The sequence below is a fragment of the Camelus bactrianus genome, chromosome 18, assembly GCF_048773025.1.
Source record: "Camelus bactrianus isolate YW-2024 breed Bactrian camel chromosome 18, ASM4877302v1, whole genome shotgun sequence".
NCBI classification, from domain to species: Eukaryota; Metazoa; Chordata; class Mammalia; order Artiodactyla; family Camelidae; genus Camelus; species Camelus bactrianus.
In genome coordinates, this window is record NC_133556.1 from 22,673,791 (window position 1) to 22,686,472 (window position 12,682).

A 12,682-nucleotide genomic window follows, 5' to 3' on the forward strand; every position below is an offset into this window, starting at 1 on the left:
TAATCCAAACCTAGCCCCGGCAGGCGGCCCAGGGCCCAACGTGTCAGCCCACCTTTGATCTGGTTGTTCAGGGTGACCACTGCGTCTGGAACGCCCTCTCCTTCAGGTCCATTCAAGACCCTCCCGGTGACAGAGAATCCCATGACGTGGAACACAGGCTGGAAGATGAGGAACAGAAAGAAGGTTCCCATATGCTTGGGCCACAAAAGCCTCCCTGATGTCACGATGCCACCTAACCCTAACCTTTCCTCAGTTAAAAATCACTGAGTCAGACATGAGAGCCTCCAGCCCTTGCCCCTTCCTGCCTCGCCCCGGTCCTGTGGGCCACGCCATCCTCCAGTCTCCCCAGCTCGGACCCCAGCATCACCTTGCACCCTGCTGCCCACACGCCAACAACAGTCAGGCCTGTGGATTCCACCTCTGCGAGGTCTCAGGTGCCCTTCTCCCGTCTTCCCACCATAACTGGGAATTCAAGTCTCACTAACTCCACCTACACCCCCCCACTGAACCTCCACTGCCGAACATCCTCCACACTTGGTGGGCCCACCTGTGCCCTCCTCCTTGTGAGGGCCAGGCCTTGGCTCTCTGCAGTTGCTGGGTCCCAGCACCCTGACCTTGGGTTCCCACATGCTTTCCCCACGTGGGGCCTTTAAGCCAGCTGCTCCCTCAGCCTGGATCTCCTCCCCGACCTGGAGGAGATCCAAGAAGAAGCAGCTCCTTCTCCTCCTTCAGGTTCAGCTCAAACTGTCACCACCTCCAAGAAGCCCTCCCTGACTATCCTCTCTCAGGAGCCCCTGCCTCTCGCCCCAGCCAGTCACTGTCCATCACATCAACCTACTTTATAGGCTCCATCCAAAAACTTCCAATATCGGGTATGTCCTTTGATTTCTTATAGTTTGTCTACCTCCCACTAGAATGTAAGCTCCATGAAGATAGGGACCTTTTCTGTCTTAGTCACCTGATACACAGTAAGCACACAATAAAAGACTCCTGAATGAATGAATGGATGGATGGATACATGCTTCCATGCAACAGCATTTGAGAGAGATTTAAAAAATAAAATAAAATGGCTTCCTTTTTAGTCAGCTAGCTCTTCTTGAGCCTCCTATAAAGACATGGTCTACTCACTTATTAAATCATATATTCACTCAACAATCACATTTATTAGGCCCCTAACATGTGCCTGACACTAAATCACATATGAGCAACACAATAAAGAATAAGACTCAACGGGTTCTGACCTCATACAGCTTACAGGCTGTTCCCTGAAATTCCATTCAAGTCTGTTTAAAAACATGTATTTGGCTGTGATCTGGGAACGTCTTTCTTGGCTCACCTGTCCTCATCCTTCTCTGCAAGCCCTGTGAAGCAACCAAGGACTTCACCTTCTCCCTTCCATCCCCACCTCCAGCACACAGCAGAACAGCCAAATGCTCTACTGAATCTTAAAAGGCAGAGTCAGAACCCCACTGAGCATGGGACCTAAAAGCCAGCTCCCACCGGTTTAAGCTACTTTAATGCTGTACTTTCTAATGAAACATTAAAAGAAAACAATTAAAATCTAATTTTTTTAATAACTGTAACACTGGGTGGTCCACTTAGGAAAGACTGCTGTTTTCTTTTGGGATTTGCTTGGTCTAGCAAATTTTCTACAATAACCATTTTCTATTTCTGTAATTAAAGATAGAAATATGATGAAAAACACATTTACCATCTATTTTAGGGTCCAGGGAGTTGGAAAGGCCACCTACCACCCCACCGATCATCCCATTGTGGTCCAAGCTCTGTCAGCTCTCACCTGGTCTCCTGCCACAGCCTCCTACTGGTCCCTCACTGCCACCTTGTCCCCTGCAGACTCTTCTCAATACGGCAACCTCTCTTCTGTTCAGAAACTTTCAGTGGTGTAGCTGTCGTCTGGAATGGCCTACAGGACCTCCACGACATACCCCATCATCTCTCTGACTCTCTTCTTCTTCCCTTCCTCCCTTCCTCCATTCCAGCCACCCTAGCCTCTTTGGGGACCCTCAAACCTTCCAGGCACACTCCTGCCTCAGGACCTTTGCACCTGCCGTTCCCGGTCTTAAACACTCTTCCCACAGTACAATTCACTGCCTCTTCCCCTTGAGGTTGTTACTCATAAGTCACCTTCAGCGTGAGGACCTCCCAAGAACAACCTATAAGACCATAATCCGTTTTAATCCTGAAACTGTATAATCCCCTCTATTTTTCTAAAGAACACAACACCTTCTAATATGCTAATTTATGTACATTGTCTCTTTTTGCCATTAGAATGTGAATTCCACAAAAATAAGAATTTCCTCCTCTTTTGGTCACTGCTATTTCCCCATCCCTAGAATAGTACCTGAAATATGCCACTGACACTCAATAAATACATTTCACTGAATGAAGTAGCTATAACTAGGGCTCCAATTCTTTAAGATAAAGACACTATGTGAACAAGGTGAAGAATCTAGAGGATCCCAGAATAAACTGGGACAGAGGAGAAGATTCCATTTTTTCCAATGGCACTTCTAGATAAAATATTGATTTTTTTTTTTTAGATACCTTTGCAACACCCATGCCCAGGGGTGGGAACTCTAACACCTGTCCTTCCAGAAGGCAAGGAAGTCTTACCTCAATTTTCAGGCTGTCATGTTCCACCGTAAAGTCAAGTCTGGAAGGAGCAACGTCAAAGGTAATCCTCTCCCCTCTATAGAATGGAATCTGGAAGGAAGAGTCTGTTAATCACCAGGAGCCAATAATATGTTTCAGCCATCAATAGGAATACTCGATCCAGCAGCCCACAAGTGACGAGGGGTTCGGGGCAGGCAAGGAGACGCTGTTAATCATAACGGCTGCAGATTTAAAAGAGACAGGCTTGCACTTTCTGCAGCTGTTACTGAGGGGTCAGCATCTCATCTTAAGTAACTGCTAAATAAAATGTTCCTGCAACTGCAAGCCAACCATTCAGTCCTGTGATACCCAAACGGCACTGACTCTTACTGTGCCATCAGAGCCCCAGACATGAACAGAACGGAAGTCTGCTTCACTCACCACAGTATAGCCCCCGCTTGGCAAGGAATAGAAAGAGAAGGAGCCGTCTTCTTTGGAAACCGCGTGGCACAAATACACCAGACTCTCGTCCTGTGGCTGGAACCCGGGCACTGGGGAGATGTTGCAGCCCAGAACATCCTACGCCAGGGGAAAAAAAAGCCAAAATCACTTCCTTCTCCACTTACATCAAACATCCACACTATAAAAAAAAAAATTGTATAGGTTTTATTTCACAAAATATATATTTCTGAAACCTAGGACATAGCAGAGATTAAAAAGAACAAAAATCTTTACATTCAAGTTGAAAAGTTAAAAATGGCACCATCTCCTTGGAAAAAACCACCTGACTGCTCCCCTTCCCCCGACAATGGCTCATACAGATGGTCAGAGGCAGAGCTGGGCTTTGTCTGAACCTGGATCTATTTGACTTCAAAGCCTGTGCACTTTCCACCAAAGTCCACTGCCTCCCAGGGTAGACATTCAGTTTCTTGTGAGTCAACAGAGAAGCACAAGGTTCTTAAATGTTGAGACTATAAGTCAACCTTGACCTGCGTTTTAAACCATGTATTCTTAGTCTGCGATCCCCCATCTCCTCCACCCACTGCCCACAGTCTCTCCTGTTCACTCTTCTTTGCTCACCTCTCTGCTTACTAGAGAAGAGAAGAGAAGAAACTTCACGCCTTTCATGGGTTCGCCGTCACTGCGGACAGAGCCAGACACGTTGTAGCCAGCCACGATGAGGGGCCCGGCGGCGTTGGCATTCGAGTTGGTGACTCGCACAGTGGTGCTTGCCTGCAAAAGAAGACTTTAACCTCCAAAAGAACAAACACTCACAAAGCGTTTAACAACATGAGGACATGCCTACACGAACATATTAACTGGGTGGGGGAGGGGGGGAAGCAACATATGACATTGCATGTGTAGGATGATCACAACTATTTTTAATGCATAAAATGAAGTGAAGGGAAATGTGGCAAAATGGAGATGAGGAGATATGATACTGTTTATACAGTAATTTAAACCATTTATGATAGCACCACTACGGATATATTCATATGCAGAAAAATCATACAGACGTAAATGAGAATGGCCAATGCCATATTCACTATGACACTGATCTGCGGAGGGAGGAGGGGACATGGGGGTCTGCAAGGGCCTGGGATTGTATTTTTTCTCTCTTATTCTTCAGCTGTTTGGAGCTTGTTCTTTAGTATATCCTTATATCTTTTTGTCTGGCTGAAATATCTTATAATAAAAGATCACAAAAGGAGGAAACCTACTAAGTGAGTTTCTGTAGTATCTGTGAAGAGACAATAGCTTACACATTACAAATAGAATACATTTTAAGGTTTGCATTGTTTGTTAAGAGTATGCTTAAAGGAATTTGAGCTTATGTAAATTTGTGTTTTAAAGTAAAGCTGCTGTTAAAGGTCAGGATAATGTCACCCTTTGGGGAAGCAGTGACTAGCAATGAGTATGAGGGGGCTCCTGGGGTGCTGGTTCTGTTCTGTGTCTGGTGCTGGGGGCGTGGTGTGTTTAGTTTGGGGAAATCACTGCGCTGGACACGGAGACTAAGTGCACTCTTCTCTATGTGAATTGTACATTAACAGAGAGTTTAAAAATACATGCCAACATACCTTTAAACATGGGAAAAAAATAAAGCATGCTCATTTAAAAAAAGTTGGAGCGTACAAAACAGAAGAGCATAAAGGAGTGGAGATGGAAAATTTGGAAGGTGGAAAAGTGTAGAAGTTTAAAAAAGCATATTCATTATTGCTGACAAACAGAATTCAATTGTGTGATGAAACCACAATCCGTTCTCCTCTTAGTGGATATTTTGGTTGTTTACAACATTCTGCTATTACAAACAAAGCTGTAATAAATATTCTTAGACATTCTCCTTGGGCACATGTACAAGAGTTCCTAGAATCTTACTAAGATTGTTGTTACAGACTGAAAAAGGACTCATCGGGTCCTTCTGGTGTTGATTTTGGCTCAAAATAGCTACAGTTAATAACAAACCTATTTCACAGCAGGAAGACAATATTGTCACCTAAAACTGAAACCGACATAAGCAACATCTGCTATCATGGATAAATACCACCAAACTCATCAGCAGCACCATTGTTTTTTCATCTACTTCTAGAAAAACCATAAACTCATTTCATATCCTGAACTAAAAACCTCTACATTTGTCCCCAAACCAGTACACTATCGGCACGGCTTATCGACAGAACTGAAATCAATGCTCACCTCTTTCAGTGCCCAGGTCGGATGCGTTGCAAGGATTTCGTAATCACCAGGAAGAACTTTAAAAAATGCAAACCTAAGAAATACAAAGTACCACTTCACTTTCTCCCAACATCCCAGGTATTTCTAATTTTAGGACTACTATTGGAAGCACAAGAAAATAATGTCTAAAAGATCACAAACTTGCCATTAGCCAGTTAAATGAGCATAAATGAAATTCAACATTTGCTGTACAAATCCTCATCAGGCAGCATGTACTGAGTATTGTGTGTGCCAAGGACAGGTGTTCCACGTGCCAATAGGAAGGAAGGTCGATGCTTCCCTGAGCCCCAGGGACTTCTGGCCTAAAAACTAGTCACTGTGGTTTAGCAGGGATCAGTCAAGTGTGTGTTGAGAGTGAGAGGCGAGGATAGGCGAGGAGACGTGGGAAGGGAGGAGGGGTGGGTAGGGAACAGAGGACGGACCCCATAGGTTGAGACAGACGCTCACACAAGATGACACTTAAGGGTCAGGGGAGAGCAAATGATAGTGAGCTTTGACTCCTACCCCAGAAAGTTTAGATCCGTTATCAGAAACAAATCAAGCCATTCTCTGCTCTTGCACAAAGCAATTATGATGAAACCAGAAGCCAATGAAGATTACTCTAGTAGTGATGGGCAAAACCGAGACCAGAGTGGGCTGAGCTGAGGTTGGAAATGCTACCCCCAGGATTCTGACACATTCAGATTTGCAGGGCTAATTCCAGTGACATGAACTACAGAAATTTCATTCAGCTTCTTCTTCTGTGGCATTTTACTACATCAAATATTGCCTAATCTAACTGGATTGGGCTTGAAAATCACTTTGCTACAACAAAGTTGACAGGGCCACTGAATTTTGGTCTCGGTAAGATTTACCCTCTACTTTATGTTCAGAGCATCCGAGTTCTGCAAGTTGCTGTCGGTTTAGTTAGTGCGCATGAAAGAGTTTCAGAATGTTCAAGTCACTTTTCCCAGCAAGGTCAACAGCCCATGACTGAGAAAGTAGAGAAAATGAAAGTTTCATGTTCCTTCTACAGACCAGGGTGGGGGATGGAGAGGCATCAATCAGTATTTTCCAAAACTGAAAAATAATTTCAACAATGATTATTTAAAAATTAGATGACGTACTGACGGACTTCTGTTCTGCAGTTTAGTCAGATTTGTGTACTGAAGTCAGCAGTGATTTGTATGCTTTCAAAATTATGAGCTGGAACTATTCTGATATTAATCTTGGCACATCTATTAACGTTTACAACTTAACGATATAAATCCGTTAAATAAATGCTTTAAATCTGACTCAACAAGGCTAATTAAATAGTCATCAGTCTCAACTACAAAATGATTGTGATGTAATAGTGATAAAATGATGTTTAAAAATCATAATTGAGCTAATCTGTATTGAGCTAAGTTATTAAGCACATAGTCTATGCCACACAGTTTGAAACAACAGTATTATAATTTAATCTTCTCAATAACCTTAGGAGGTAGGTTCCATGATTATCATCATTTATAAATGAGGAAACTAAGGCACAGAGGCATTAAGTAATTTGCCCCGGGGCACACAGCTAGTAAATGGGGGAACTAGGATTCTGGCCCAAGAGCCAGTCCCGACTCCGTGAAGGCCTGCCCCTTGCCAGGCCCCGCAGCAGGTGCGTTATTTATTTCGCACTTAATCATCCTATCAGAGGTAACAGGTCAAATGACTTCCAACTTACGGATGAGGCACGTGAGGCCCTGAGGGGCATGAACCCGTCCTAAGTTAAGAGGCTGAATCAGGATTTGAACCCAGGTCTCCCTAACTCCACAGCTCCCCGCTGTCCCCTATCACAGCCCCCCTCCAGCTGCCGGGCAGGACAGCACACGCATGACTCACTTTCCACCAGGCTGTGTGACCGTGGACTGGATCTTGGCTTCGGTGCCCGTGTTTCTCAGAGACACCTGAACTCCTGCGGGCCCCAGGGGTTGCCCTTTGCTGAGAACCTGCCGGGGAGAAGGAGGAGGAGGTTGGGAGCTGCCCAGCAGCAGCGTGCTCCTCCCAGCAGCACTGTCCATCCCGCTCCCCACTCGGGGCCCACAACCTTCTCTGGGTCGGGAGTCCTTGGAAAAGATGGCAGAGGTCATGGGTGCCCTTCCCAGGGAGGCCTGGGGTCTGGGACAGGCAACAGTAAAGTGACACTCTGAGATACCACCAGGTAAGGATGCACGATTATTTTACAAACTATTGAGAAATAAATACCCACGCCCCTCACCTCTAACAGGAAGCCCACACATAGAGCCGGGGCCAAACGCCCTCACTCTCAGGGTGGAGGGAAAGAACAAACCCGCCACGAACAAAGGGAAGGCAAGGAGACAGGCCCATCTCAACCCTGGCACTGGATGCAGGGAGGAACAACTCCCCCTGAGCGCCTGAGCCTCTAAAAGTCCATCCTGGCATCTATACCCGGACAGGGGAGTGACCAGCAACCTAGGCCCGACCCCAAAATATACCCGCTACATTTTACACGCAATTTCATGGAGTCTCCAGACCCTCCTGAAGCTTATGTGGGTCCCTTGTGGGCTCAAAGCCCCCAGTTTGAAATGTCTTATTTTTTAAAGGTAAGAGAAGACTCGGTCTGTACCACAGAGCAGACATGACAAATGCCAAACCTTTCCATTCACAGAGAAGCCCGTGAACACAAAGTTGATGTCCCCGCCCTTTGTGCAGATGTCGCTGACGCCATCCACGTAGAGCTCCACGGTGGTCGGCTCTGAGCAACGAGACGGGAGGGGAGGGAACGGGGCAGAGGACACGAGAGGGAGCTGAGTTCTGGGATAAGATGAAACCGTCTGGGTAAAACACATTTTACTGGTTAACTTTCATTTTATTCATTTCTGAGCCACTCACATGGTCCAAGATCCAAAGGCACAGGAATTATGCAGGGAAAAGTCTCCCTCCCACTCTCATGCCCTGGACACCCGCTCCCCCACTCCAGAGGGAACCGGGTTTAGAGTATAATATACTCTAACAACAGTCTTGCAACCGAGGTGTGTCTCAGAGTCCCAGGGGAAACGCAGTGAGCGCCAAAGAGCTGTATTTACTGAGCGCTCACTACAGACCAGGCACTGAGCTAAGTGCATTTAATCCTCATGACTACCTGAGACGTGTAGGTAGCAATGTCTGCAGCTGACTGAGGGGTAAGCTGAGGCACAGAACAGTAAATCACAGAGCTTGTGAGTGACAGAGCCCAAGTTCAACCCCAAAAAGTCTGGCTCCAGATCTGTCTCCTGACCAAGGACATGAGTTCAGCCACGTCCGTCACACCAGCACCATAAACTCCAATGCCCACAGGAGCCGGGGGGTTAGAAGGAAGCAGGCAGGCCAAGTGAGGAGCACGGCAAATGGAAAAAGGGGCAGCCGCGACCCCGCTTCCGCCAACTGCTGCCGCGTGGCCCAGTGCTGCCAGAGCTTCCAACCTCTCGAGAAAAACTGGAAATCTGGATTGTAAGTTGGAATCTGGAGTTTTCAATATTAGCAACTAATTCAATTTAAAAATTTTAAGAGTTCATTACAATAAGGGTTAGAGCTGAGTTTTTTAAAAATTAGGAAGAATGTAGAGTGACAAGTAGAGAAAAAATGAAAGAAAATGAAGAGAATTTCACACACTCACACACACACACACACACACACACACACACACAGGGAAAGATGCCACTGAAAAATGGACAGAACCTTGAACGGGCTCCTCACAAAACAGAACATCCAAATGGCCAGTAAACATATGAAAACGTGTTCGGTCTCATGGACCATCAGGAAATGCAAATCAAAACCACAATGAGATGCCAGCACATCACCACCAGGACGGCTAGGATGGAAGAGACTGACAGAGCCAGGGCTGGTGAGGATGTGGAGGACCCAACCCTTACACACAGCTGGTAGAGAGAAAATCTGCGCCATCTGCTTCAGCTGTCTGGCAATATCCACTAGAGCTGGACACGTGAAAATTCTATCGCCCAGCAATTTCACCCCTGGTATGTACTCAACAGAAACGCAAATGCCTAGGTACCAAAAGGTATGAACAAGGATGTTCACAGGAGCACTGTTCTTAGTGGCCAAAATCGGGAAGCGACCCAATACCCACCAACAGTAGGAGGGGTAAATAGCTTTATATTCATACAGCAATCGAATGAACTAACCAGAGCTGCACAGATAAGGATGAATCCCGTGAACAATGTGGAGAGAAAGAAACCAGGCACAAAATGTACCCTGTATGATTCCATTTATATGAAGGTCAAGACAGATATAATAATCTATAATTTGAGGTTGGGCGGTGGTCACCTGTGGGGAGGGGTGGGGCAGTTAGTAAGTGCCTGGGATGGGGCACTTCCGGGCCCTGGTCAAGGTTCTATCTTGTTATCCAGGCAGTGGTTACATGAGGGTGTTCACTTTGTGAAAAGTCACCACCCAATAACCTTATTGTGAGTACAATTTTCTGCAAGTACACTATAATTTACTCTTAAAAAGCTTATCAAAAGAATTGACAAGAAGAGAAGAGGATTCAAACAGAACACTCTCGCCGGCCACTGGTCTGTGACCTCTCTGGCTATGAGCTGGGTTTGATTCCCCTGCATTTTGGGGGCTGCACCAGCCAGGTGCCCTGGCCTGTGAACAGGGAAACAACTAGTCTCCCAGAGCAAACTAGCTGTAGCTGCCTCTGTGACGACAGGGGCTCAGTTCTTCCTCCTCTAATTCACAGGCCGGCCTGGTAGGAACTGGGTCACACACAGCCCTCTACTGAACTGTGACGGCTCTGCTCTCCAAAAACGTCAGCTGTGCCAAAGCGAACCCTTTCTTCTTCTTTTTTTTTTTTTTTAAATTGATGTACAGTTGATTTACACTGTCGTGTTAGTTTCTGGTGTATAGCATAGTGATTCAGTTACATATATATATATATATATTTATACACTCTTTTTCAAATTCTTTAACATTATAGGTTATTATAAGACATTGAATATAGTTCCCTGTGCTACACAGTGGGACCCTGTTGTTTATCTATTTTATATACAGTAGTTTGTATCTGCAAATCACAAACTCCTGATTTATCCATCCCCCAAGACCCTTTCTTCTGATCTCAACCCCACTCCCACCTCTCCAACTTTGCTAAAAAGCAGTCACCGTGGAAAGTTTGGAGCTTTTGTTTGCATGTGTGGAAGGACTTCTTCTAAGTGTTTACTAATTGATTGCCAGTTATGTGCCAGCCATTCTGAACACAGAAGTACACTGGCCCATGACTCCCCCACGGAGCCTGTGGGTCTGGCACCACCACTCTCCCGAGCCCCCAATGAGGAGATGGATGCCCACCCAGCGTAAGTAACTTGTCCAAGGTTATCAGAGGGCTGGTCAGGCCTAAGGCTGCCAGATCTTTTGATCTCTTAAGACAAGTAGATCTGGATGTTTATGTCAAATCTCACAATGTTTAATGTTGCTACTAATTCACTAAAAACAAGTTTTAAAAACAAAACAAGAAACCCTGAGGGGGCTAAGACAGAAGTCATCCTGGGACAGGAACAAAGTCCCCACTCCTGACCTCCATATTTATTAAGCTCTACTAGCATTTAGTGAATGAAACTGCAAAAGCAGACTTTTCTGAGAGGTTCAAGAAATGATGCCTATTTTAAAAAAGATGACAGAAAATCTTTAAGGTAAGTCTAAGGTAAATCCAACCTAGTCTAAAGTAATAAGGAGGCGGTGAAAAAAAATACCCTCTTCCACACTAGAAATGAACCCTTACTATTTTAACAATCTATGCACTCGTTAATTTAAATTAATATTCAGCATACAACCTACTCCTTTACAGAGTATACCTTACTTGTTACTTGTTAACTTACCAAAACTCCACCCTAGGGGAGGCTCAATCTTCAGAATGAAATCTCCCTACAAGGGGAAAAATAAAATCAATGTCAAGAACTGAGAAGTGATAACTCTTCAACTAGTTTAATTTAGTTCAGCGCTATCATGTAATATAGAATGTCCACACCTGAAATGGAATTCCAGGCGTCAACTTTGTACTTGTTAAGTGGTAGTGGGCTCTTGATTCCCCTCAGGCGCAGCAAGCTCAACTCCAGAAGCTCCCTTTTAAGCCACCAAAGAGTTCTGAAGACACTATATTCAGCCACTCCTGGTCTGATGCGAAAACGTACTATTAACCCAGTCGCCGGTTAGCACTTCATATGCCTGAGGTTGCCAGGATCAGAACGCATCTTCAGGAACTAAAGCCATTTCTTAAAAAACTCGATTTTACTCATACACCCTTGAGTAAAGGGCTCCTTGAGAATGTTTCAATAATTAAAAAACAAAAAAGATAAATTGGATTTCAAGACCCAACTAGTCTACCTCTAGAAAGCAATCTTATGTATTGTGCATAAAGATGTTAAGTTCAAGAATATTTATTGCTATGTTGTTAGTAATAACAATTTTAAAAATTGGGAAAAGCTTCTATGTCTATAGAGAAGCAGTAAAATAAGTTTGGTGTGACTCTGACACGCTGTGTAGCCATTAAAAGGACAGTAGTAGGTCCACACACCTACTACTGATGTCTAAATGTACCAAGATATCACCATGGGGGGAGGGGCAGAATCACACTGCAGAACGGTGTTTGATTCCACTTGTATTTTTTTTTAACAAAAGCAAAACTATGTAGCATATTAACTATTTTTACAACTTTCTATGAAGCTACATTTCCAAATAAAAAGTTGAAATGTGGGGAGGATGAGGTGTGGGAGTACAGGTATGCATGGATACCCATCTGTGTGCATACATGTTTGTGTGTGTCTACATACATGTGTGCATGTGTATTCCTGGATACCTGCGTAACTCTAAGAACAGAGAAAGCAGTCTGCTAAGATACACACCAAAATTTTTATCAGAGGTTATCACTACGGAGGGGGATTTGGAGGATAAAAGATAAAATTTGCTCCAGATATTTCTAAAAACCTTAATTTTTTTTCCCACAAAGCTCATAAATTCACATATTGTTTGTATAATTCTTTTTAACTATATTTTAAGGTGCTTGTAGGAGAGGGTTCTGTTAAATCAGGGTTTCTCAGCCTTGGCACTGCAGACACTTGGCCTGTTCCGTACAGCATCCCATCATATTTGGCTCCACTCCTGGTCTCTGCTCACGAGGTAACTGGAGCATTCTCCCTCCCTCTCAGTTGTAACAACCAAAAATGTCTCTAGACGTTGCCACATGTCCCTGGAGACACTGAGAATCACTATACTCAGTCCAACCAGTTCAGAAGCTGTCTCCCTTGGAATCTGGCCTTCAGAATTGTCATATTCCACTTATAATTTACATAGCAGATGAGTATTTTCTCACATG

General features: G+C 44.6%; 1 protein-coding gene across 1 annotated transcript in view; it reads right to left on the minus strand.

Annotated features, from left to right (window-relative positions):
* LOC105073774 (BOS complex subunit NOMO1) overlaps positions 1–12,682 on the minus strand; it is a 51,294-nt gene that overhangs the window by 34,497 nt on the left and 4,115 nt on the right. The window contains exons 3-10 of the mRNA XM_010961132.3: positions 11,190–11,235; positions 7,971–8,071; positions 7,198–7,304; positions 5,308–5,380; positions 3,694–3,846; positions 3,055–3,192; positions 2,635–2,724; positions 53–158 (exon numbers count right to left, since the gene is read on the minus strand). Of these exons, the coding sequence (XP_010959434.3) occupies positions 53–158; positions 2,635–2,724; positions 3,055–3,192; positions 3,694–3,846; positions 5,308–5,380; positions 7,198–7,304; positions 7,971–8,071; positions 11,190–11,235 (814 nt within the window). The remainder of the gene's footprint in view (positions 1–52; positions 159–2,634; positions 2,725–3,054; positions 3,193–3,693; positions 3,847–5,307; positions 5,381–7,197; positions 7,305–7,970; positions 8,072–11,189; positions 11,236–12,682) is intronic.